The sequence below is a fragment of the Salvelinus fontinalis genome, chromosome 7, assembly GCF_029448725.1.
Source record: "Salvelinus fontinalis isolate EN_2023a chromosome 7, ASM2944872v1, whole genome shotgun sequence".
In the NCBI taxonomy this organism is placed as follows: Eukaryota; Metazoa; Chordata; class Actinopteri; order Salmoniformes; family Salmonidae; genus Salvelinus; species Salvelinus fontinalis.
This window is the reverse complement of record NC_074671.1, coordinates 17203366-17229519: the sequence shown is the minus strand read 5'-3', so window position 1 is coordinate 17229519 and position 26154 is coordinate 17203366. Positions and strand designations below refer to the sequence as shown.

Genomic DNA, 26154 nt, shown 5'->3' with positions numbered 1-26154 from the left:
CACATTGATGTTGGGTGACTATGCCACTCCTGGCGCAAAAAAATCAAGCAGCTCGGCTTGTGACCATCCATCTTCCTGTTGATCACATTCCAGAGGTTTTCAATGGGGTTCAGGTCTGGAGATTGGGCTGGCCATGACAGGGTCTTGATCTGGAGGTCCTCCATCCACACCATGATTGACCTGGCTGTGTGGCATGGAGCATTGCCCTGCTGGAAAAACCACTCCTCAGAGTTGGGGAACATTGTCAGAGCAGAAGGAAGCAAGTTTTCTTCCAGGACAACCTTGTACATGGCTTGATTCATGCATCCTTCACAAAGACAAATCTGTCTGATTCCAGCCTTGCAGCATCCCCAGATCACCCCGATCCTCCACCAAATTCCACAGTGGGTGCGAGACACTGTGGCTTGCTTCTTGTTTTATTTTCTTGAGTCTGAGATCACTGCATTGTTATTTTGACCAGTTGTCATTTTCTGCAAATAAATGCTCTAAATGACAGTATTTTTATTTGGAATTTGGGAGAACTGTTCTCAGTAGTTTATAGAATAAAACAAACATTTTACCCAAACACATACCTATAAATAGTCAAACCAGAGAAACTGATCATTTTGCAGTGGTCTCTTAATGTTCTCCAGACCTGTATATTCACATACAGACAGTACCAGTCAAAGGTTGACACACTGACTCATTCAAGGGTTTTTCTTTATTTTTACATTGTAGAATAATAGTGAAGACATCAAAACTATGAAATAACACATGGAATCATGTAGTAACCAAAAAAGTGTTAAATATAAATATATTTGCGATTTGAGTTTTCATAGTAGCCATACATGCCTTGATGACAGCTTTGCACACTTGTGTGTGTATCAGGGGCAATTTTAGCATATAAATCTTGGTTGGGCAAACTTCCCCCCATTTTTTTTAGATGCATGCCAGCAAAGACTCTACACAACACTAAACAATACATTAATTGCACTATAGCGGCAACAAACGGTGCACAAACTGTTAGGGCCTACGTAAAGCTGTCTCAACAGCAGAGCTTTCTTTCCAGCACCATGGAGTGAATCCTTACCACCTCTACACCTGGCTATCAGCAGAGCCTTGTCTGGCAGCCAAACAGTTCATTCAGCCACATTTACTGTCTTTTAAAAAAACAAAGCTGATATGGCTGACTTGCTTAAACAAATGTGGTTTCTACTGACAATTGAGATGTACACACTATGGTATAAGGGAACGATGAGCGGATAAGAGGCATTCCGTAATTTTGATTAAGACATTAATGAGCGAGTTAAGACTGACCTAGTCAATATAACTACAGTTGAAGTCGGAAGTTTACATGCACATTAGCCAAATGCATTTAAACTCAGTTTCACAATTCCTGACATTTTATCCTAGTAACAATTCCCTGTCTTAGGATCACCACTTTATTTTAAGAATGTGAAATGTGAGAATAATAGTCGAGAGAATGATTTATTTCAGCATTTATTTCTTTCATCACATTCCCAGTGGGTCAGAAGTTTACATACACTCAATTAGTATTTGGTAGCATTGCCTTTAAATTGTTCAACTTGGGTCAAACGTTTCAGGTAGCCTTCCGCAAGCTTCCCACAATAAGTCTTCCAAATGGACAATGACCCCAAGCATACTTCCAAAGTGTATTGCTCGCACATCTGAAAAAGTATGTGCGAGCAAGGAGGCCTACAAACTGACTCAGTTTGTAGGCCTCCTTGCTCGCACATACTTTTTCAGTTCTGCCCACACATGTTCTATAGGATTGAGGTCAGGGCTTTGTGATGGCCACTCCAATACCTTGACTTTGTTGTCCTTAGGCCATTTTGCCACAACTTTGGAAGTATGCTTGGGGTCATTGTCCATTTGGAAGACCCATTTGTGACCAAGCTTTAACTTCCTGACTGATGTCTTGAGACGTTGCTTCAATATATCCACACAATTTCCTGCTTCACGATGCCATCTATTTTGTGAAGTGCACCAGTCCCTCCTACAGCAAAGCACCCCCCACAACATGATGCTGCCACCCCGGTTGGGATGGTGCTCTTCAGCTTTCAAGCATTCCCCTTTTTCCTCCAAACATAACGATGGTCATTATGGCCAAACAGTTCTATTTTTGCAACAAAGCACCCTTCACTCATGCTGCCAAACATACCCTCGTAAAACTGACTATCCTACCAATCCTTGACTTCGGCAATGTCATTTACAAAATAGCCTCCAACACTCTACTCAGCAAATTGGATGCAGTCTATCACAGTGCCATCCGTTTTGTCACCAAAGCCCCATATACTACCCACCACTGCGACCTGTATACTCTGCAATGACTGGAACGATTGATTTTTTTAATCAAAAATAAATAAATCATAATAAATAAATAAATAAAATCACTGAAGCTGGAGGCTCATATCTCCCTCACCAACTTTAAGCATACGCTGTCAGAGCAGCTCACAGATCATTGCACCTGTACACAGCCCATCTGTAAATAGCCCACCCAACTACCTCATCCCCATATTGTTATACATTTTTTTGCTCCTTTGCACCCCAGTATCTCTACTTGCACATTCATCTTCTGCACATCTATCACTCCAGTGTTTAATTGCTAAATTGTAATTACTTCGCCACCACGGCCTATTTATTGCCTTACCTCCCTTATCTTACCTCATTTGCACACACTGTATATAGATTATTTTCTATTGTGTTATTGACTGTATGTTTATTTATTCCATGTGTAACTCTGTGTCGCACTGCTTAGCTTTATCTTGGCCAGGTCGCAGTTGTAAATGAGAACTTGTTCTCAACTGGCCTACCTTGTTAAATAAAAATATATAAAAACATGTGTTCAGCACTTTAGAAATGTGCAGCAACAGAATGCAGAACATGGGTTTCTTACAGTATTTTTCCTGTACACCAAGTCAGAACCGTAGGATAAAAGGGGGTATATAAGCAGACAATGAATCCTCTCACAATATTAGATGCCATTTCTCAAAAACAGGTTATGGGCTACATGTGCACCACCACCATGTCAGAACAGTAACGTTAGGCGAAATTAAGAGGTAAAAATACCCTGAATATTTTGGTCTGAGTCACATGGGCTACTAACAGCTTACTACACAACATACTTAGTATTACTTTCTTCGCTGCAGCATACATATCTCCCTGGCATATTACATCATTTATGCAGCAGCATACAATACATTTTTGGACTCACCTTGGCTTGTGATGTGCTCACTTAAATATGAAGGTGGCGCGGCGGTCCTTTGTGGGCAAATTTTATCAGACTTTAGCCAAATCTGTCATTCTCTGGATTTATGGTGGGAACTCCGTAAAAAAAACACAGCCACTCCACTGAATAGCAGGCCACTGGTTGCTTTGCAATGCTTGCAGTTAGGCACTGATTCCTTCCAAATGACTCATTGTTGAATTTGCGATTTCCAACTTGTGTAATCTTTGTCCGATGGCCGATGAGCACCGATACATTTTATAATTTCTCTTCATTATTTAAAAAGGATTTGCCAGTAGATTGTCGACTTGATTCACGATGATGACTGCTAATTAAGACTTTGAAAGTAAGATGTTGACAAGATTATTGGAATCTGTGTGGGTAGCTGGACAGGTAGGATGACTGACAATTATCATGACACAAGGTGAGACCCAGATGCAGACACAGGAAGCAGATGGTTGGAGTCTTGCCATATGTGTTAATCCAATAGGCTAAGGCAAGAGAATGGTCGTGGACAGGCAAAAGGGTCAAAACTACACTGCTCAAAAAAATAAAGGGAACACTTAAACAACACAATGTAACTCCAAGTCAATCACACTTCTGTGAAATCAAACTGTCCACTTAGGAAGCAACACTGATTGACAATAAATTTCACATGCTGTTATGCAAATGGATAGACAAAAGGTGGAAATTATAGGCAATTAGCAAGACACCCCCAAAAAAGGAGTGATTCTGCAGGTGGTGACCACAGACCACTTCTTCCTATGCTTCCTGGCTGATGTTTTGGTCACTTTTGAATGCTGGTGGTGCTCTCACTTTAGTGGTAGCATGAGACGGAGTCTACAACCCACACAAGTGGCTCAGGTAGTGCAGTTCATCCAGGATGGCACATCAATGTGAACTGTGGCAAAAAGGTTTGCTGTGTCTGTCAGCGTAGTGTCCAGAGCATGCAGGCGCTACCAGGAGACAGGCCAGTACATCAGGAGACGTGGAGGAGGCCGTAGGAGGGCAACAACCCAGCAGCAGGACCGGTACCTCCGCCTTAGTGCAAGGAGGTGCACTGCCAGAGCCCTGCAAAATGACCTCCAGCAGGCCACAAATGTGCATGTGTCAGCATATGGTCTCACAAGGGGTCTGAGGATCTCATCTCGGTACCTAATGGCAGTCAGGCTAACTCTGGCGAGCACATGGAGGGCTGTGCGGCCCCACAAAGAAATGCCACCCCACACCATGACTGACCCATCGCCAAACCGGTCATGCTGGAGGATGTTGCAGGCAGCAGAACGTTCTCCATGGCGTCTCCAGACTCTGTCACGTCTGTCACATGTGCTCAGTGTGAACCTGCTTTCATCTGTGAAGAGCACAGGGCGCCAGTGGCAAATTTGCCAATCTTGGTGTTCTCTGGCAAATGCCAAACGTCCTGCACGGTGTTGGGCTGTAAGCACAACCCCCACCTGTGGACGTCGGGCCCTCATACCACCCTCATGGAGTCTGTTTCTGACCGTTTGAGCAGACACATGCACATTTGTGGCCTGCTGGAGGTCATTTTGCAGGGTGCTGGCAGTGCACCTCCTTGCACAAAGGCGGAGGTAGCGGTCCTGCTGCTGGGTTGTTGCCCTCCTACGTTCTCCTCCACGTCTCCTGATGTACTGGACTGTCTCCTGGTAGCGCCTGCATGCTCTGGACACTACGCTGACAGACACAGCAAACCTTTTTGCCACAGTTCGCATTGATGTGCCATCCTGGATGAACTGCACTACCTGAGCCACTTGTGTGGGTTGTAGACTCCGTCTCATGCTACCACTAGAGCGAGAGCACCGCCATCATTCAAAAGTGACCAAAACATCAGCCAGGACGCATAGGAACTGAGAAGTGGTCTGTGGTCACCACCTGCAGAATCACTCCTGTTTTGGGGGGTGTCTTGCTAATTGCCTATAATTTCCACCTTTTGTCTATTCCATTTGCACAACAGCAAGTGAAATTTATTGTCAATCAGTGTTGCTTCCTAAGTGGACAGTTTGATTTCACAGAAGTGTGATTGACTTGGAGTTACATTGTGTTGTTTAAGTGTTCCCTTTATTTTTTTGAGCAGTGTAGTTCAGAGTCCAAAAGGTACTGAAGGGCAGGCAGGATGATCAGGCAGGCGAGAAAGAAGTCCAGAGTCAGGCAGAGGTCAAAACCGGGAAGATTTTCAAAAACAGAATAGCAAAAGGATTACGGGAAAAACACACTGGTTGACTTGACTAACATACAAGACGAACTGGCACAGAGAGACAGGAAACACAGGGATAAATACACCGGGGAAAATAAGTGACACCTGGAGGGGGTGGAGACAATCACAAGGACAGGTGAAACAGATCAGGGTGTGACGACAATAGTGAAGGTGAACAGGTGGTCACGGGTCAGGTGACAGAGGAATAGAGGAGGCTGAGGCAGGAATTCCTTTAACCACAAGGTGGAATATTTACTGGGTAGTTTGTCTGTGCTGCATAACAAAGGAAACAGAATAACATGTATCCAATCAAATTCCTAATCACAAAAGTCAAATCATAACAATCATTCTCATTATTACCATAATGAGATAATTCAGTTCAATAGGAATTCAATATGAAGCATGATTTATTCATTTAGGGTCATAACCATTATAATCATGAGAATGATAAGGCAAATAAATCGATCAGTTATTCAATCTACAATATCAATCAGTTTGATATCAGGATTGATCAATTCAGCAAATAATTACGTTTCATATTTCATCCTTCCAGGTTTGTCTTCATATGTACAAGTACTTTCCTTACATTTGAACTATACATCAATGACGCAATTGGCCTGTGATGATATGTAGGGCCGTGATCATTGTACATTGACATAACACAATAGGTTTGAAGCGAGCGCTCCCGATCGCAACAGATAGTTCAGATGAAAGATAACAGATTCGGTGGATTTACGTTGATACGTGGACCCACAGAATGTCTAGACGAGACGGAGTTGGGGAAGAGAAAGCAGCGAGGTTGGGCGGTGGCCATTTCCTCCTTTATTCTTTTCCCCTAACCCTACCACCCCTCCCCTAATTGGAGTAAACAAATGGACAACACTTAGGCTTTTACTTCCAGCTTATACATACTATATACATTTTACGGACACAATCTATTTTACAATAGTTATCTTTTGTTTGTTTTTAATCCCATCCTTTAGCTACCCTCAACCACTCCTTTGTCAAAATGTGTTTAATCGTTTAGTCATCATGGTGCAACTCAATGCTGCCCCGCTGTCGAAGAGACCAGCGCCCCACAGTGGTCGTTGTATGACATTACACCTTAATCACCTCTTCCATTTCAAAGATTTTTATACCACATTTTAAGATGTTCATCTCAAAAACAATCCAGTTTATTCATTTGTATTTAGATTATTGAAGGAGTTAAATCTATATGAAACAGAATGCTTCTATGGTATGTTCCATTTGTGTGTCATATTTGTGCCTGTAGGTTTTGTTTTCTTGCCTTGTGTTATGTCTTCTAACCTATTTTTGCTTATTTGTTTTTGTATAGTAGATGTCTTTGTATAGTATATGTCTTTGTATAGTAGATGTCTTTGTATAGTAGATGTCTTTGTATAGTATATGTCTTTGTATAGTAGATGTCTTTGTATAGTATATGTCTTTGTATAGTATATGTCTTTGTATAGTAGATGTCTTTGTATAGTAGATGTTTTTGTATAGTAGATGTCTTTGTATAGTATATGTCTTTGTATAGTAGATGTTTTTGTATAGTAGATGTCTTTGTATAGTATATGTCTTTGTATAGTATATGTAGAAAATAGTAAAAATAAAGAAAAACCCTTGAATGAGTAGATGTTCTAAAACTTTTGACCAGTAGTGTATACTATACATAGTACATGTCTTTACATAGTACATGTCTTTACATAGTACATGTCTTTGTATAGTATATGTCTTTGTATAGTATATGTATTTGTATAGTATACACTACCGGTCAAAAGTTTTAGAACATCTACTCATTCAAGGGTTTTCTTTATTTTTGTACAATTTCCTACATTGTAGAATAATAGTGAAGACATCAAAGCTATGAAATAACACATGGAATCATGTAGTAACCAAAAAAGTGTTAAACAAATCTAAATATATTTTAGATTTGAGATTCTTCAAATAGCCACCCTTTGCCTTGATGACAGCTTTTCACACTCTTGGCATTCTCTCAACCAGCTTCACCTGGAATGATTTTCCAACAGTCTTGGCGGAGTTCCCACATATGCTGAGCACTTGTTGGTTCCTTTTCGGTCCGACACATCCCAAACCATCTCAATTTGGTTGAGGTTGAAGGATTGTGGAGGTTTGGTCCTCTGATGCAGCACTCCATCACTCTCCTTGTTGGTAAAATAGCCCTTACACAGCCTGGAGGTGTGTTGGTTCATTGTTCTGTTGAAAAACAAATGAAAGTCCCGCTAAGCCCAAACCAGTTGGGATGGCGTATCGCTGCAAAATGCTGTGGTAGCCATGCTGGTTAAGTGTGCCTTGAATTCTAAATAAATCACAGACAGTGTCACCAGCAAAGCACCATAACACCTCCTCCTCCATGCTTTACGGTGGGAAAAACACATGTGGAGATCATCCGTTCACCTACACTGTGTCTCACAAAGACACCGCGGTTGGAACCAAAAAAATCAAATTTGAACTCCAGACCAAAGGACAAATTTTCATCGGTCTAACGTCCATTGCTCGCGTTTCTTGGCGCAAACAAGTCTCTTCTTCTTATTGGTGTCCTTTAGTAGTGGTTTCTTTGCAGAAATTCAACCATGAAGACCTGATTCACACAGTCTCCTCTGAACAGTTGATGTTGAGATGTCTGTTACTTGAACTTTGTGAAGCATTTATTTGGCCTGCAATTTCAGAGGCTGGTAACTCTAATGAACTTATCCTCTGCAGCAGAGGTAACTCTGGGTCTTCCTTTCCTGTGGCGGTCCTCATGAGAGCCAATTTCATCATAGCGCTTGATGGTTTTTGCGACTGCACTTGAAGAAATGTTCAAAGTTCTTGAAATGTTCCGTATCGAGTAATGATGGACTGTCGTTTCTCTTTGTTTATTTGAGCGGTTCTTGCCATAAAATAGACTTGGTCTTTTACCAAATAGGGCTATCTTCTGTATACCCCCTACCTTGTCACAACACAACTGATTGGCTCAAACACATTAAGAAGGAAAGAAATTCCACAAATTAACGTTTAATAAGGCACACATGTTAATTGAAATGCATTCCAGGTGACTACCTCATGAAGCTGGTTGAGAGAATGCCAAGAGTGTGCAAAGCTGTCATCAAGGCAAAGGGTGGCTATTTGAAGAATCTCAAATATAAAATACATTTAGATTTGTTGAACACTTTTTTGGTTACTACATGATTCCATATGTGTTATTATATATTTTTGATGTCTTCACTATTATTCTACAATGTAGAAAATAATAAAAATAAAGAAAAACCCTTGAATGAGTAGGTGTTTTCAAATTTTTGACCGGTAGTGTATGTATTTGTATAGTACATGTATTTGTATAGTACATGTCTTTGTATAGTACGTGTCTCTGTATAGTACATGTCTCTGTATAGTACATGTCTTTGTATAGTACATGTCTTTGTATAGTACATGTCTCTGTATAGTACATGTCTTTGTATAGTACATGTCTTTGTATAGTACATGTCTTTGTATAGTACATGTCTCTGTATAGTACATGTCTTTGTATAGTACATGTCTTTGTATAGTACATGTCTCTGTATAGTACATGTCTTTGTATAGTACATGTATTTGTATAGTATGTCTTTGTATGGTATGTCTTTGTATAGTACATGTCTTTGTATAGTATGTCTTTGTATGGTATGTCTTTGTATAGTACGTCTCTGTATAGTACATGTCTTTGTATAGTACGTGTCTTTGTATAGACCATGTCTTTGTATATTACGTGTCTCTGTAAAGTACATGTATTTGTATAGTACATGTCTTTGTATAGTATGCCTTTGTATAGTATTTCTTTGTATAGTACATGTCTCTGTATAGTACATGTCTTTGTATAGCACATGTCTTTGTATAGTAGATGTCGTTGTATAGTCTGTCTTTGTATGGTATGTCTTTGTATAGTACATGTCTTTGTATAGTATGTCTTTGTATAGTATGTCTTTGTATGGTATGTCTTTGTATAGCACATGTCTTTGTATAGTATGTCTTTGTATAGTACATGTCTTTGTATAGCACATGTCTTTGTATAGTACATGTCGTTGTATAGTATGTCTTTGTATAGTATGTCTTTGTATAGTATGTCTTTGTATGGTATGTCTTTGTATAGTACATGTCTTTGTATAGTACATGTCTTTGTATAGTACATGTCTTTGTATAGTACATGTCTCTGTATAGTACATGTCTTTGTATAGTACATGTCTTTGTATAGTATGTCTTTGTATAGTACATGTCTTTGTATAGTACATGTCTCTGTATAGTACATGTCTTTGTATAGTACATGTCTTTGTATAGTATGTCTTTGTATGGTATACTTACACAATTATTTTACTGTAGTACACGTGTCAAACTCATTCCAAGGAGGGTCGTTTGTCAGCAGGTTTTCACTCCACCCTTGTACTTGATTGATGAATTAAGGTCACTAATTAGTAAGGGTCTCCCCAGATCTGATTGTCTTGGTCGTAACTGAAAGGAAACAACTAAAACCCGCAGACACTCTGCCCTCCGTGGAAGGAGTTTGACACCCCTGATGTACTATGTTGTGAAGCTCAAATCATCATATGTCATTCAATGAGTCTCTCTCTAGGTGGCACTATTGTCTATATATTGTCTATATATATATTGTCTATATATATATTGTCTATATATTGTCTATATATTGTCTATATATTGTCTATATATTGTCTATATATTGTCTATAAACATGGGCCAGTTTTTCAAACGTTATTTATCTGGATTTTGCCTATCGGTCTGGATTAAATAGAAAGGGAGTCCCCCATTCAAGCCAATGATTTGTCCTTTCCAATCATTATATTTCCATCCATTTAATCCAATCGGCGAAATCAAGAGAGAGAACTTTTAGGTCCTGAAAATTAGACATTATAGATATCCTATTTATAAAGGTCAAATGGAGGGTGAATGTACTGTACTTCACTAATACTTGTATTGTAATGGACTGCAGTCACTACATTCCTTTGTTTACAGTAGTGGAGGCTGCTGAGGGAATGGCGACTCTTAATAATGGCTGCAACGGAGTCAATGGAATGGCTTTAAACACATGGAAACCATGGAAACCATGTGTTTGATGTATTTGATACCATTCCACTAATTCCGCTCCAGCCATTACCAAGATCACGTCCTCCCCGATTAAAGTGACACCAACCTCCTGTGGTCTACAATCATCGTTACAATGCAGTTTGCATACCACACAGTGTCAGAGTTATACTAATACGCAATACTGATATGACTCATAGCTTAGAGCACTCACCACCCCAGTGTCATGCTGTTTCCACCAATAAGTGAATGAAATGTACGTGCCTGACTCTAGGTAAGGTAGTCCTAATGGGCATACACCCAGTGGTGTAAAGTACTTTAGTAAAAATACTTTAAAGTAATACTTAAGTCAGTTTTGGGGGTTTCTGTACTTTACTATTAATATTTTTGACAACTTTTAATTTTACTTCACTACATTCCTAAAGAAAATAATGTACTTCTTACTTAATACATTTTCCCTGACACCCAAACGTACATTTTGAATGCTTAGCAGGAAAGGAAAATGGTACAATTCACACACTTGTCAAGAGATTGTCCCTGGTCATCCCTACTGCCTCTGATCTGGTGGACTCACTAAAAAAACATGTTTCATTTGTAAATGATGTCTGAGTGTTGGAGTGTGTCACTGGCTCTCCATAAATACCATGTTTTAAATGGTTCCATCTGGTTTGCTTAATAAGAAGAATTTGAAATGATTTATACTTTTGATACTTAAGTATAATTTAACATTTACATATACTTTTGATATTTCAGTACATTTAAAACCAAATGTTTTTAGACTTTTACTCAAGTAGTATTTTACTGGGTGACTTTCACTATTACTTCAGTTTTCTGTTAAGGTATCTTTACTTTTGCTCAAGTATAACATTTGGGTACTTTCTCCACCACTGCATACACCCACCAATGTCATAGGTAAGGAACCCAGGTGGTGGAGATAGGAAGGCTCTGGTGATGTTTGTTAATAAAGGCTATTACTGGTCCGATCAAAGCTGGTAATTGTCTCAAGCAAGTCTCACTGTTTGCATATTACCCCATTGTCTACTTGCCACCTTTCCAGCAGCCACCGAAGACACTGAGGTTTACGCACGTAATTGCTTGGGTATGCTTTTGCTTACTCAATGTTTTGGGGTAAATCGTGTGATGGTCTGGTGTTTGTGGGTCAAACAGAGTCTCCGTATAAGTACATTGTCTTCATTGTTTTAATTAGTCCAGAGTGACTGTGAGAATGGGTACGGGCGTGGGACTCTGCTTTCACGCGCCATGGGTGTGTCGATGGACGTCACTGGAAGGCCAGTTATCCGGTCGCTATGGGAACTGTATAAAACCGGTCCCCAAGAGCACAATGGGAAAACGTTTTACTGGAGTTGATGTGTGGTGTCCTGTAGCGTGTTCTCCCACGGTTCTGCTCTGCTCTCCTCCTCAGGAAACCTGTCCTACTCGTCAGAATTCGATTCTCTGGCGAACAAGGGACTAAACTCTCTGTTACACTTTTCTTCTCACATACCCCTTCTTCAGTGCGACGGGGAAGACGGACAACATGATTGGCTATATCTTCGTGGTTCTATGTGGATTGGCTGGCAGTGCGCTCGCAAAGGGTGAGTAGAGAGTTCACTGATTGATGCAACTAGCCCCTTCATTGATGCCTGTAGAGCGCACCCTCACCCATTCTGTCGCTTATGGACAAATCACATAAAGTATTCCTTAATTATATGATTGAATGTGTTTTTAAAAAGTACAATTATGAATAGTTATTCGTCAATTTGTTCAGGACACATTAGGCATCATGCGTAATTATTGCCTGAATGCTTGACGCACGAGGATGTTGATGCGCGTACATTGCCACCTTGCCATCTTTTAGTAGTAGTCCTATTGTGCAAGGCCAGTTAAAATGGATTCCCACATAATCAGGAGGAACGTGCGTGCTGCCACGGTAAAAAGATAGTATTGGCGTCAGAGGAACATTCTTCGAACGCTTGGCACTTGGCAGACAGATTAGCCAACATCCCGCGCTTTGAACATATGGGGCCGCAGGACCAGGCTCTTTGACGCTTTCCCGTCTACTGTCTCGTTTATCGGCCCATTGAGAAACCAGTGTGGTCGTGTGGCAGGGGTGGTTGATGAAGTGCGGTTCTTTTACAGCTAAGTGTTGTTAGTAGATAAGCCCTGTCCTGTGGGATAGTTGTTTGGATAACGGGGACCTCTGTGGCCAGGCTTGGTATCCGCTTCTCTGTGCGCGCTTTAACCCTGGTTGAATCGGCACACACAGGGCGTTACTTCCTGACGCTGATGAGTTTGTGAAAGGGAAGTTCTAATATAAATGAGTGCGGGGTCATGACCAGCACTAGGAAACTTTCTAGAGCGCAGGAAATGGCGCTAATCAGCGTTTATGACTTAAACAGACGCACGGGGAGGAAATCGGGGTGAACTGGCTCCTGTGTGCGTAAAGTATTAGGGTAGCGCAGGACATATGGTTATTGGTCAACAACTTTTTACTAAATGGAACGAGTGTTTTTGTCATGTCAAACCTGATATAATGTCACAATTGTCCTCTACATACAGTCTTTTATTTGCAAAATTAGTTGTATTAGTTTTAATGCAAGCTTTTTTAATGGGTTAGATAATACATCTGGAGTAATTAATTACTTAATTAATTTAATTAATTGTTAAGCATTGTCAGCAAAATCAATGAACTTTTTATTCATTTGGTCGTTTACTATCATTGCACTTTTGATGTAGACCAATGAAACAAGTTGAGGAACAATCCTTACTTTTTTCATATTCAATAGCCCTACATTTATTACACATAAAAAATATGACCCTGTATTGGTTTAGGGAAAACATACACAAAACTGCAATTCAATCAAAAATATTTCACATTTATACCAGTGGAGCAAACACCAGTGTCATTTTCCAAACTGTTTCTATGTCTTACTACTGTGTTATGATGTGCGTGTCTGATAAGGATCTGAAAAGAATGCATTGTACCATGGAAACAGGATATAGAAGGCCAAACATTATTATGTCCCTCCAATGAAATGCAAATGTCGCCATGATTTGTAAAATAATTTTGTGTTTTACATGAATAGAATAGCATGCACAACACTGGAGGTAAAAGTTGAGGGAAAATTATTACAAAATTCTCCTTTTGTAATCTTAGGCTACATCCAGCTCTGTAACTTACACCTGTCCTGCAGCCACATTCTGGGGTTCTAAACAGACATGTCCTTGAACTCCAACTGATCCTCCACTTGTATGAAATGGCACTAGGGTTTGTTGAATGAAAGCTCCAGCTGTATTGAGTAACATGGGAAGGCGGGTTCTGGCCACTTTACAGCCTGTTGAAATGCCCCTTGGGACCGTGCTGAGAGAGACTTGACTTCCCTTCCTCCTTTAAACTATTTACACCGACATATAGACTCTGCTGCAGGACTCTCCCTGTGTGTGTGCGTGCGTGTGTGTGTGTGTGTGTGTGTGTGTGTGTGTGTGTGTGTGTGTGTGTGCGTGCGTGCGTGCGTGCGTGCGTGCGTCTGTGTGTGACTCAGAGGGGAAACAGAGGAAACTACCAGAGTAAGTAAAACTAGAGCTGCTGAAGGGGACATCCACTGGTAACCATGAATATTAGTAATGGGGGGGGGGGGGGGTCACAGATGGGATAAAATGATAGGTCAGTATTCAGTCTCAGTATAGTGATGTGTATGATCAGGAAGATAGTACAGAGAGGATACCATACTGGCACACTGAAGTGAAGTTTCATTTTGGTAAAGTGAGAATGCTTGACATGCTGGTTATGACGTGGAGGACCTAAAAAAAGGCTTTACCAAAAGCAGGAGAACCTAGGAAGTCACACGCAGTCTGCTGTACTATGACGAGTTCTGATTACAAACCACGCTAGATCAGTGTGAACTAGATTTCTGTTTGTTCCAATAGGATGCAGTGTGAACAGTGGAGGCTCCTCAGAGGAGGAAGGGGAAGAACATCCTCCTCAGTAACTTAAAAAATATATATTTTTAGATAAAACTATACTAAATGTAATCACGTCACCAAATAATTGATTAAAACACACTATTTTGCAAAGAAGGTCTATAGTAGACTCAACAGCACTCTGTAGGGTAGCACAATGGTGTAGCCAGAGGACAGCTAGCTTCCTTCCTCCTCTGGGTACATTAACTTCAATACAAAACTTAGGAGGCTCATGGTTCTCACCCCCTTCCATAGACTTACACAGTAATTATGACAACTTCTGGAGGACGTCCTCCAACGTATCAGAGCTCTTGCAGCATGAACTGACATGTTGTCCACCCAATCAAAGGATCAGATAATTAATCTAGTACTGAAAGCATAAGCTACAGCTAGCTAGCACTGCACTACATAAAATGTAGTGAGTAGCTGACTCAAAGAGAGAGAAAGAAAATAGCTGAACAGTTTTGAACAAATAAATGTCTTCCTAAATGAAGGAGAAGCAGTACTTACTTAGATAGCAAATGCAGCTAGCTAGTTTAGCCTACTGATACACCCTGCTCAAACAGAGGGATGTTATGTTAGCTAGCTGGCTATGACTATCCAACACAACACTGGAACTCTTCAAAGTCAAGGTAAGCTTTTGGTTTTACAAATGTATTGCCACCAGGCCCTACGATGTAACTGCTTACTGACTGTACACTGTAATGTTACTGCATGATTAGCGGGTTTACTAACATATTAGTTCTATTAGCTATGCTGACTATGATGTTACTTTAGCTAATATTGTGACAACCATGTAGGCTGTGTGTAGAGGTTTGACTTGGAATGTTTTTTTTCGCCTGGTCACATACAGCTGATGTGTTGTGCATTGAAGTCCACAAGCGAAGGGAAGAGGTGAAAGGAGAGCGCATCACGTAGATGCCAGAAGGAACACAACGTGGCTGCTATGAAACTGTGAACTGTGTTTACGCGCGATCAAGTTGTGTATTCATTTTGCCGATTCTGGTGAAAAACTTTTCTTCAACAGATCCAAACTGGGATAGTCATACCTGAATTTCTACAATAGAAACTCTCGTTTGTAACTGTTGGACTAATGATTACACCCTAGATCAGCTAGATTCAGGCAAGAGTGTGCAAGGCATTATTGAATGTCACTGTCTGTCCACTTGCACCTACGTTGTAAACTTTAATTCATAGGCTAGGTTGTAGCACCCTCATGATGAGTACAGGGAAAATTTGAGTATCATGTAGTAGCCTAAACCGATCGCTGTTACATTGAACTGGGTGAATGAATATGAATGATAGTTATCCAACATGCTGTAATAGAAATAAGGCCATGTTCATAAAACATTTTTTGTCCTCCCTCATCTGAAATGGCACTGACTGCCACTGAGTGTGAACTAGATTTGTGTTTGGTCCAATAGGATGCAGTGTGAACTAGTTTTGTGTTTGTTCCAGTAGGATGCAATGTGAACTAGGTTTGTGTTTGTTCCAATAGGATGCAATGTGAACTAGGTTTGTGTTTGGTCCAATAGGATGCAATGTGAACTAGGTTTGTGTTTGTTCCAATAGGATGCAATGTGAACTAGGTTTGTGTTTGGTCCAATAGGATGCAATGTGAACTAGGTTTGTGTTTGTTCCAATAGGATGCAATGTGAACTAGGTTTGTGTTTGTTCCAATAGGATGCAGTGTGAACTAGGTTTGTGTTTGTTCCAAAGGATGCAGTGTGAACTAGTTTTTTTGGGCTGATTCAAGGACGTGTCTGTGTGAATGAAGTTTCCCTTTGGGCTGAGAGGAAGGAAGGGTGGATGGACAGCACCCTTAATCTCTCATTAATTAACCTCAGCTACCATTGAGTGGAGTGTTGATTTTATTTGATAAACAACAGTGACACTGCTTAGTGCTCACGCATTTCCACTGTGGTCCTCAAGTGGTCTTACTGGCATGGGAACGAGGAGGTGACGAGGGTCAGTGGTATTGCTGCATGGGAGTGTCTGTGATGACACTGTCAGTTGATCTGTCTACACCCGGTGTTGTGGTCAGTTACTGCATTGTTCTACAGTGTTTATTGGAGTAGGTTTTGGCGTCAGCATAGCTCTGGTCCAGTTCACATTCATTCCCTAACGCCCTGGACCAGAGCTGTGGGCAGCAATGTAACAGTGATCAGTGGTGTTGGTCAATGGTGCTACTGGTGGTGGTTTTGTTGTGCCCATTATGTTGTATTCAGTTGTGTGCTGTCATCAGCACTGTGGTGGTCAGTCGTGTTGGAATGCAGCACACTCCTCTTATAAGAATCTCATCCTCAGTTGTTTTTTCAATGAGTTTTGACCGTTGTGCACAGTTGATTCAGACATCAGTCATTGTCATCTCCTCCCACAATAACATCAGTTACTGGTTGTTGAGCAACATATGGGCAGTGGTGTAAAGTACTTAAGTAAAATTACTTTTAAGTACTACTTAAGTATTTTGGGGGGGTATCTGTACTTTACTTTACTATTTATATTTTTGACTACTTTTACTTTTAATTCACTACATTCCTAAAGAAAATGATCTACTTTTTTACCCCATACATTTTCCCTGACACCCAAAAGTACTCGTTACATTTTGAATACTTAACAGGACAGGAAAATGGTCTAATTCACACACTTATCAGGAGAACATCCCTGGTCATCCCTACTGCCTCTGATCTGGAGGGCTCACTAAACACAAATGCTTCATTTGTAAATTATGTCTGCGTGTTGGAGTGTGACCCTCGCTTTCCGTAAATAAAAAAATACAAAAGGAAGTTCTGCCATCTGATTTGCTTATTAAAAGGAATGTGAAGTGATTTATACTTTTACTTTTGATACTTAAGTATATTTTTGCAATTACATTGACTTTTGATACGTAAGTATATTTAAAACAACATACTTTTAGACTGTTACTCAAGTAGTATTTTTCTGGTTGACTTTCACTTTTACTTAAGTCATTTTCTATTAAGGAATCTTTTACTTATGTATGACAATTGGGTACTTTTTCCACCACTGCATATGGGGACCAGCCTTGTAAGGGAGAGCTAGGCTTCAGCCTAAGTTCTTTCTTCTGTTCTCTCTCCCTGTATGGGGGCCAGCCTGGCCTGCAGCCTATAAGACATCTCTGTTCTCTCTCCCTGTATGGGGTCCAGCCTGGCCTGCAGCCTATAAGACATCTCTCTTCTCTCTCCCTGTATGGGGCCAGCCTGGCCTGCAGCCTATAAGACATCTCTCTTCTCTCTCCCTGTATGGGGCCAGCCTGGCCTGCAGCCTATAAGACATCTCTGTTCTCTCTCCCTGTATGGGGTCCAGCCTGGCCTGCAGCCTATAAGACATCTCTGTTCTCTCTCCCTGTATGGGGGCCAGCCTGGCCTGCAGCCTATAAGACATCTCTCTTCTCTCTCCCTGTATGGGGCCAGCCTGGCCTGCAGCCTATAAGACATCTCTCTTCTCTCTCCCTGTATGGGGTCCAGCCTGGCCTGCAGCCTATAAGACATCTCTGTTCTCTCTCCCTGTATGGGGGCCAGCCTGGCCTGCAGCCTATAAGACATCTCTCTTCTCTCTCCCTGTATGGGGCCAGCCTGGCCTGCAGCCTATAAGACATCTCTCTTCTCTCTCCCTGTATGGGGCCAGCCTGGCCTGCAGCCTATAAGACATCTCTCTTCTCTCTCCCTGTATGGGGTCCAGCCTGGCCTGCAGCCTATAAGACATCTGTTCTCTCTCCCTGTATGGGGTCCAGCCTGGCCTGCAGCCTATAAGACATCTCTGTTCTCTCTCCCTGTATGGGGCCAGCCTGGCCTGCAGCCTATAAGACATCTCTGTTCTCTCTCCCTGTATGGGGTCCAGCCTGGCCTGCAGCCTATAAGACATCTCTCTTCTCTCTCCCTGTATGGGGCCAGCCTGGCCTGCAGCATATAAGACATCGCTGTTCTCTCTCCCTGTATGGGGCCAGCCTGGCCTGCAGCCTATAAGACATCGCTGTTCTCTCTCCCTGTATGGGGTCCAGCCTGGCCTGCAGCCTATAAGACATCTCTGTTCTCTCTCCCTGTATGGGGCCAGCCTGGCCTGCAGCCTATAAGACATCTCTCTTCTCTCTCCCTGTATGGGGCCAGCCTGGCCTGCAGCCTATAAGACATCTCTCTTCTCTCTCCCTGTATGGGGCCAGCCTGGCCTGCAGCCTATAAGACATCTCTCTTCTCTCTCCCTGTATGGGGCCAGCCTGGCCTGCAGCCTATAAGACATCTCTCTTCTCTCCCCCTGTATGGGGGCCAGCCTGGCCTGCAGCCTATAAGACATCTCTCTTCTCTCTCCCTGTATGGGGGCCAGCCTGGCCTGCAGCCTATAAGACATCTCTCTTCTCTCTCCCTGTATGGGGCCAGCCTGGCCTGCAGCCTATAAGACATCTGTTCTCTCTCCCTGTATGGGGTCCAGCCTGGCCTGCAGCCTATAAGACATCTCTCTTCTCTCTCCCTGTATGGGGCCAGCCTGGCCTGCAGCCTATAAGACATCTGTTCTCTCTCCCTGTATGGGGTCCAGCCTGGCCTGCAGCCTATAAGACATCTCTCTTCTCTCTCCCTGTATGGGGCCAGCCTGGCCTGCAGCCTATAAGACATCTGTTCTCTCTCCCTGTATGGGGCCAGCCTGGCCTGCAGCCTATAAGACATCTCTGTTCTCTCTCCCTGTATGGGGTCCAGCCTGGCCTGCAGCCTATAAGACATCTCTCTTCTCTCTCCCTGTATGGGGTCCAGCCTGGCCTGCAGCCTATAAGACATCTGTTCTCTCTCCCTGTATGGGGTCCAGCCTGGCCTGCAGCCTATAAGACATCTGTTCTCTCTCCCTGTATGGGGCCAGCCTGGCCTGCAGCCTATAAGACATCTCTCTTCTCTCTCCCTGTATGGGGTCCAGCCTGGCCTGCAGCCTATAAGACATCTCTGTTCTCTCTCCCTGTATGGGGCCAGCCTGGCCTGCAGCCTATAAGACATCTGTTCTCTCTCCCTGTATGGGGCCAGCCTGGCCTGCAGCCTATAAGACATCTCTGTTCTCTCTCCCTGTATGGGGCCAGCCTGGCCTGCAGCCTATAAGACATCTCTCTTCTCTCTCCCTGTATGGGGCCAGCCTGGCCTGCAGCCTATAAGACATCTGTTCTCTCTCCCTGTATGGGGGCCAGCCTGGCCTGCAGCCTATAAGACATCTGTTCTCTCTCCCTGTATGGGGTCCAGCCTGGCCTGCAGCCTATAAGACATCTGTTCTCTCTCCCTGTATGGGGCCAGCCTGGCCTGCAGCCTATAAGACATCTGTTCTCTCTCCCTGTATGGGGTCCAGCCTGGCCTGCAGCCTATAAGACATCGCTGTTCTCTCTCCCTGTATGGGGCCAGCCTGGCCTGCAGCCTATAAGACATCTGTTCTCTCTCCCTGTATGGGGCCAGCCTGGCCTGCAGCCTATAAGACATCTCTCTTCTCTCTCCCTGTATGGGGCCAGCCTGGCCTGCAGCCTATAAGACATCTCTCTTCTCTCTCCCTGTATGGGGCCAGCCTGGCCTGCAGCCTATAAGACATCTGTTCTCTCTCCCTGTATGGGGTCCAGCCTGGCCTGCAGCCTATAAGACATCTCTCTTCTCTCTCCCTGTATGGGGCCAGCCTGGCCTGCAGCCTATAAGACATCTGTTCTCTCTCCCTGTATGGGGCCAGCCTGGCCTGCAGCCTATAAGACATCTCTCTTCTCTCTCCCTGTATGGGGTCCAGCCTGGCCTGCAGCCTATAAGACATCTCTCTTCTCTCTCCCTGTATGGGGCCAGCCTGGCCTGCAGCCTATAAGACATCTGTTCTCTCTCCCTGTATGGGGTCCAGCCTGGCCTGCAGCCTATAAGACATCTCTCTTCTCTCTCCCTGTATGGGGCCAGCCTGGCCTGCAGCCTATAAGACATCTCTGTTCTCTCTCCCTGTATGGGGCCAGCCTGGCCTGCAGCCTATAAGACATCTCTCTTCTCTCTCCCTGTATGGGGTCCAGCCTGGCCTGCAGCCTATAAGACATCTCTCTTCTCTCTCCCTGTATGGGGTCCAGCCTGGCCTGCAGCCTATAAGACATCTCTCTTCTCTCTCCCTGTATGGGGTCCAGCCTGGCCTGCAGCCTATAAGACATCTCTGTTCTCTCTCCCTGTATGGGGTCCAGCCTGGCCTGCAGCCTATAAGACATCTCTCTTCTCTCTCCCTGTATGGGGCCAGCCTGGCCTGCAGCCTATAAGACATCTCTGTTCTCTCTCCCTGTATGGGGTCCAGCCTGGCCTGCAGCCTATAAGACATCTCTCTTCTCTCTCCCTGTATGGGGCCAGCCTGGCCTGCAGCCTATAAGACATCTCTCTTCTCTCTCCCTGTATGGGGTCCAGCCTGGCCTGCAGCCTATAAGACATCTGTTCTCTCTCCCTGTATGGGGCCAGCCTGGCCTGCAGCCTATAAGACATCTCTCTTCTCTCTCCCTGTATGGGGTCCAGCCTGGCCTGCAGCCTATAAGACATCTGTTCTCTCTCCCTGTATGGGGGCCAGCCTGGCCTGCAGCCTATAAGACATCGCTGTTCTCTCTCCCTGTATGGGGCCAGCCTGGCCTGCAGCCTATAAGACATCTGTTCTCTCTCCCTGTATGGGGCCAGCCTGGCCTGCAGCCTATAAGACATCTGTTCTCTCTCCCTGTATGGGGCCAGCCTGGCCTGCAGCCTATAAGACATCTGTTCTCTCTCCCTGTATGGGGGCCAGCCTGGCCTGCAGCCTATAAGACATCTGTTCTCTCTCCCTGTATGGGGGCCAGCCTGGCCTGCAGCCTATAAGACATCGCTGTTCTCTCTCCCTGTAGGTAAGGTGGAGAGGGAGCCTAAGGGGAAGTTCAGTGTTCCTGTTCTGGATGTGAAGAGTCGACAGCTGGTCCTGGAGGCCAACCAGACTCTGACAATCCATTGCAGGTGAGTCTCTCTGGAGTCAAAGGTTACAGGTCAGATGTGATGGTGGAGGGGGTAGCACAGGAGGTTGCTGAGGACGGCTCAGCAGGAGGACGGCTCATAATAATGTCCGTAACGGAGAGAATGGAGTGGCATCAAACACAATGTTTCCATGTATTTGATACCATTCCACAGATTCCGCTCCAGTTATTACCACGAGCCCATCCTCCCCAATTAAGTTGCCACTGATTCTGTCCATATGAGTTTTTATATCAGGGGCGTCAATCTAATTTTGCCCCATGGGCCGCATTCTGTCTTCACCGAGGAACCGCACTCAAAATTGGTTATATTTCTTTGCAAAAGATTGTGCTCCCTGACTGTCTAGCATTCGTTGAGATGACTGTTAGTGAGCTGGACAGAGTTGAAATGAAGCTCCTTTATCATTTCTACACAGTTTCAATGTCGTTTTAGTCATTTCAATGTCGATTGAGATAAAACAATTAGATTTACATTTTATTTTTATTTTATTTACTTAAATCACCTCGCAGGCCGGTTTGAATGGGCTCACGGGCCGGATCAAGCCCACGGACTGTATCTTTAACACCCCTGTTTTATATGGACCATTTTATGGTCAGCTTTTCAGAAGTTGAGGTGCGATGAGAGAGATGGAATGTTTTATGCCATTTTACTTTTGACCAATCAGGGGTCGATGGGAGCTGTCGTGGGCATTCCCTGGAGGTGTGGCCAAAGATCAGGAGAGAATGCGATTGGAAGATTCTCGCTGTGGTAGGCAGAGCCAGCATTACTGCAGCCAACTGACGCTTAGCTCGGCCCAGGCGCAGCACACAGGATTGTTCCGGTGTCGGTACAGCCATCGGACCCGCAGGCAGAGAGCTGTCTATGTCTATGTCACAGGTAAGACGCGTCAGGTTGCATCTAACAACTACCAACTCACTCCAGGAGTCGCTATTGAAGTGTTTTTAACTCCCCCCTCTCTCTCTAATGGAGTGGTCAGTCAGTCTCCCCCCTCCTCTCTCTCTAATGGAGTGGTCAGTCAGTCTCCCCCCTCCTCTCTCTCTAATGGAGTGGTCAGTCAGTCTCCCCCCTCCTCTCTCTCTAATGGAGTGGTCAGTCAGTCTCCCCCCTCCCTCCCCCCTCTCTCTCTAATGGAGTGGTCAGTCAGTCTCCCCCTCCCTCCCCCCTCTCTCTCTAATGGAGTGGTCAGTCAGTCTCCCCCTCCCTCCCCCCTCTCTCTCTAATGGAGTGGTCAGTCAGTCTCCCCCCTCCCTCCCCCCTCTCTCTCTAATGGAGTGGTCAGTCAGTCTCCCCCCTCCCTCCCCCTCTCTCTCTAATGGAGTGGTCAGTCAGTCTCCCCCTCCCTCCCCCCTCTCTCTCTAATGGAGTGGTCAGTCAGTCTCCCCCCTCCCTCCCCCCTCTCTCTCTAATGGAGTGGTCAGTCAGTCTCCCCCCTCCCTCCCCCCTCTCTCTCTAATGGAGTGGTCAGTCAGTCTCCCCCCTCCCTCCCCCCTCTCTCTCTAATGGAGTGGTCAGTCAGTCTCCCCCCTCCCTCCCCCCTCTCTCTCTAATGGAGTGGTCAGTCAGTCTCCCCCCTCCCTCCCCCCTCTCTCTCTAATGGAGTGGTCAGTCAGTCTCCCCCCTCCCTCCCCCCTCTCTCTCTAATGGAGTGGTCAGTCAGTCTCCCCCCTCCTCTCTCTCTAATGGAGTGGTCAGTCAGTCTCCCCCCTCCCTCCCCGCTCTCTCTCTAATGGAGTGGTCAGTCAGTCTCCCCCCTCCCTCCCCCCTCTCTCTCTAATGGAGTGGTCAGTCAGTCTCCCCCCTCCCTCCCCCCTCTCTCTCTAATGGAGTGGTCAGTCAGTCTCCCCCCTCCTCTCTCTCTAATGGAGTGGTCAGTCAGTCTCCCCCCTCCCTCCCCCCTCTCTCTCTAATGGAGTGGTCAGTCAGTCTCCCCCCTCCCTCCCCCCTCTCTCTCTAATGGAGTGGTCAGTCAGTCTCCCCCCTCCTCTCTCTCTAATGGAGTGGTCAGTCAGTCTCCCCCCTCCTCTCTCTCTAATGGAGTGGTCAGTCAGTCTCCCCCCTCCTCTCTCTCTAATGGAGTGGTCAGTCAGTCTCCCCCCTCCCTCCCCCCTCTCTCTCTAATGGAGTGGTCAGTCAGTCTCCCCCTCCCTCCCCCCTCTCTCTCTAATGGAGTGGTCAGTCAGTCTCCCCCTCCCTCCCCCCTCTCTCTCTAATGGAGTGGTCAGTCAGTCTCCCCCCTCCCTCCCCCCTCTCTCTCTAATGGAGTGGTCAGTCAGTCTCCCCCCTCCCTCCCCCCTCTCTCTCTAATGGAGTGGTCAGTCAGTCTCCCCCCTCCCTCCCCCCTCTCTCTCTAATGGAGTGGTCAGTCAGTCTCCCCCCTCCCTCCCCCCTCTCTCTCTAATGGAGTGGTCAGTCAGTCTCCCCCCTCCCTCCCCCCTCTCTCTCTAATGGAGTGGTCAGTCAGTCTCCCCCCTCCCTCCCCCCTCTCTCTCTAATGGAGTGGTCAGTCAGTCTCCCCCCTCCCTCCCCCCTCTCTCTCTAATGGAGTGGTCAGTCAGTCTCCCCCCTCCCTCCCCCCTCTCTCTCTAATGGAGTGGTCAGTCAGTCTCCCCCCTCCTCTCTCTCTAATGGAGTGGTCAGTCAGTCTCCCCCCTCCCTCCCCGCTCTCTCTCTAATGGAGTGGTCAGTCAGTCTCCCCCCTCCCTCCCCCCTCTCTCTCTAATGGAGTGGTCAGTCAGTCTCCCCCCTCCCTCCCCCCTCTCTCTCTAATGGAGTGGTCAGTCAGTCTCCCCCCTCCTCTCTCTCTAATGGAGTGGTCAGTCAGTCTCCCCCCTCCCTCCCCCCTCTCTCTCTAATGGAGTGGTCAGTCAGTCTCCCCCCTCCCTCCCCCCTCTCTCTCTAATGGAGTGGTCAGTCAGTCTCCCCCCTCCTCTCTCTCTAATGGAGTGGTCAGTCAGTCTCCCCCCTCCCTCCCCCCTCTCTCTCTAATGGAGTGGTCAGTCAGTCTCCCCCCTCCCTCCCCCCTCTCTCTCTAATGGAGTGGTCAGTCAGTCTCCCCCCTCCCTCCCCCCTCTCTCTCTAATGGAGTGGTCAGTCAGTCTCCCCCCTCCCTCCCCCCTCTCTCTCTAATGGAGTGGTCAGTCAGTCTCCCCCTCCCTCCCCCCTCTCTCTCTAATGGAGTGGTCAGTCAGTCTCCCCCCTCCCTCCCCCCTCTCTCTCTAATGGAGTGGTCAGTCAGTCTCCCCCCTCCCTCCCCCCTCTCTCTCTAATGGAGTGGTCAGTCAGTCTCCCCCCTCCCTCCCCCCTCTCTCTCTAATGGAGTGGTCAGTCAGTCTCCCCCTCCCTCCCCCCTCTCTCTCTAATGGAGTGGTCAGTCAGTCTCCCCCCTCCCTCCCCCCTCTCTCTCTAATGGAGTGGTCAGTCAGTCTCCCCCCTCCCTCCCCCCTCTCTCTCTAATGGAGTGGTCAGTCAGTCTCCCCCCTCCCTCCCCCCTCTCTCTCTAATGGAGTGGTCAGTCAGTCTCCCCCCTCCCTCCCCCCTCTCTCTCTAATGGAGTGGTCAGTCAGTCTCCCCCCTCCCTCCCCCCTCTCTCTCTAATGGAGTGGTCAGTCAGTCTCCCCCCTCCCTCCCCCCTCTCTCTCTAATGGAGTGGTCAGTCAGTCTCCCCCCTCCCTCCCCCCTCTCTCTCTAATGGAGTGGTCAGTCAGTCTCCCCCCTCCCTCCCCCCTCTCTCTCTAATGGAGTGGTCAGTCAGTCTCCCCCCTCCCTCCCCCCTCTCTCTCTAATGGAGTGGTCAGTCAGTCTCCCCCCTCCCTCCCCCCTCTCTCTCTAATGGAGTGGTCAGTCAGTCTCCCCCCTCCCTCCCCCCTCTCTCTCTAATGGAGTGGTCAGTCAGTCTCCCCCCTCCTCTCTCTCTAATGGAGTGGTCAGTCAGTCTCCCCCCTCCCTCCCCCCTCTCTCTCTAATGGAGTGGTCAGTCAGTCTCCCCCCTCCCTCCCCCCTCTCTCTCTAATGGAGTGGTCAGTCAGTCTCCCCCCCTCCTCTCTCTCTAATGGAGTGGTCAGTCAGTCTCCCCCCTCCCTCCCCCCTCTCTCTCTAATGGAGTGGTCAGTCAGTCTCCCCCCTCCCTCCCCCCTCTCTCTCTAATGGAGTGGTCAGTCAGTCTCCCCCCTCCCTCCCCCCTCTCTCTCTAATGGAGTGGTCAGTCAGTCTCCCCCTCCTCCCCTCTCTCTCTAATGGAGTGGTCAGTCAGTCTCCCCCCTCCCTCCCCCCTCTCTCTCTAATGGAGTGGTCAGTCAGTCTCCCCCCTCCCTCCCCCCTCTCTCTCTAATGGAGTGGTCAGTCAGTCTCCCCCCTCCCTCCCCCCTCTCTCTCTAATGGAGTGGTCAGTCAGTCTCCCCCTCCCTCCCCCCTCTCTCTCTAATGGAGTGGTCAGTCAGTCTCCCCCCTCCCTCCCCCCTCTCTCTATAATGGAGTGGTCAGTCAGTCTCCCCCCTCCCTCCCCCCTCTCTCTCTAATGGAGTGGTCAGTCAGTCTCCCCCTCCCTCCCCCCTCTCTCTCTAATGGAGTGGTCAGTCAGTCTCCCCCCTCCCTCCCCCCTCTCTCTCTAATGGAGTGGTCAGTCAGTCTCCCCCCTCCCTCCCCCCTCTCTCTCTAATGGAGTGGTCAGTCAGTCTCCCCCTCCCTCCCCCCTCTCTCTCTAATGGAGT

At 45.9% G+C, this 26154-nt stretch overlaps 1 protein-coding gene across 2 annotated transcripts in view; it reads left to right on the top strand.

Annotated features, from left to right (window-relative positions):
* The first annotated feature begins 11844 nt into the window (after positions 1-11844).
* LOC129859113 (vascular endothelial growth factor receptor 1-like) overlaps positions 11845-26154 on the top strand; it is an 88067-nt gene continuing 73757 nt past the window's right edge. For both annotated transcript variants that reach the window (XM_055928493.1, XM_055928494.1), the window contains exons 1-3: positions 11845-12106; positions 21328-21433; positions 22113-22324. In XM_055928493.1, coding sequence (XP_055784468.1) covers positions 12049-12106; positions 21328-21433; positions 22113-22324 — 376 coding nt within the window. In that variant the 5' untranslated portion in view covers positions 11845-12048. The remainder of the gene's footprint in view (positions 12107-21327; positions 21434-22112; positions 22325-26154) is intronic.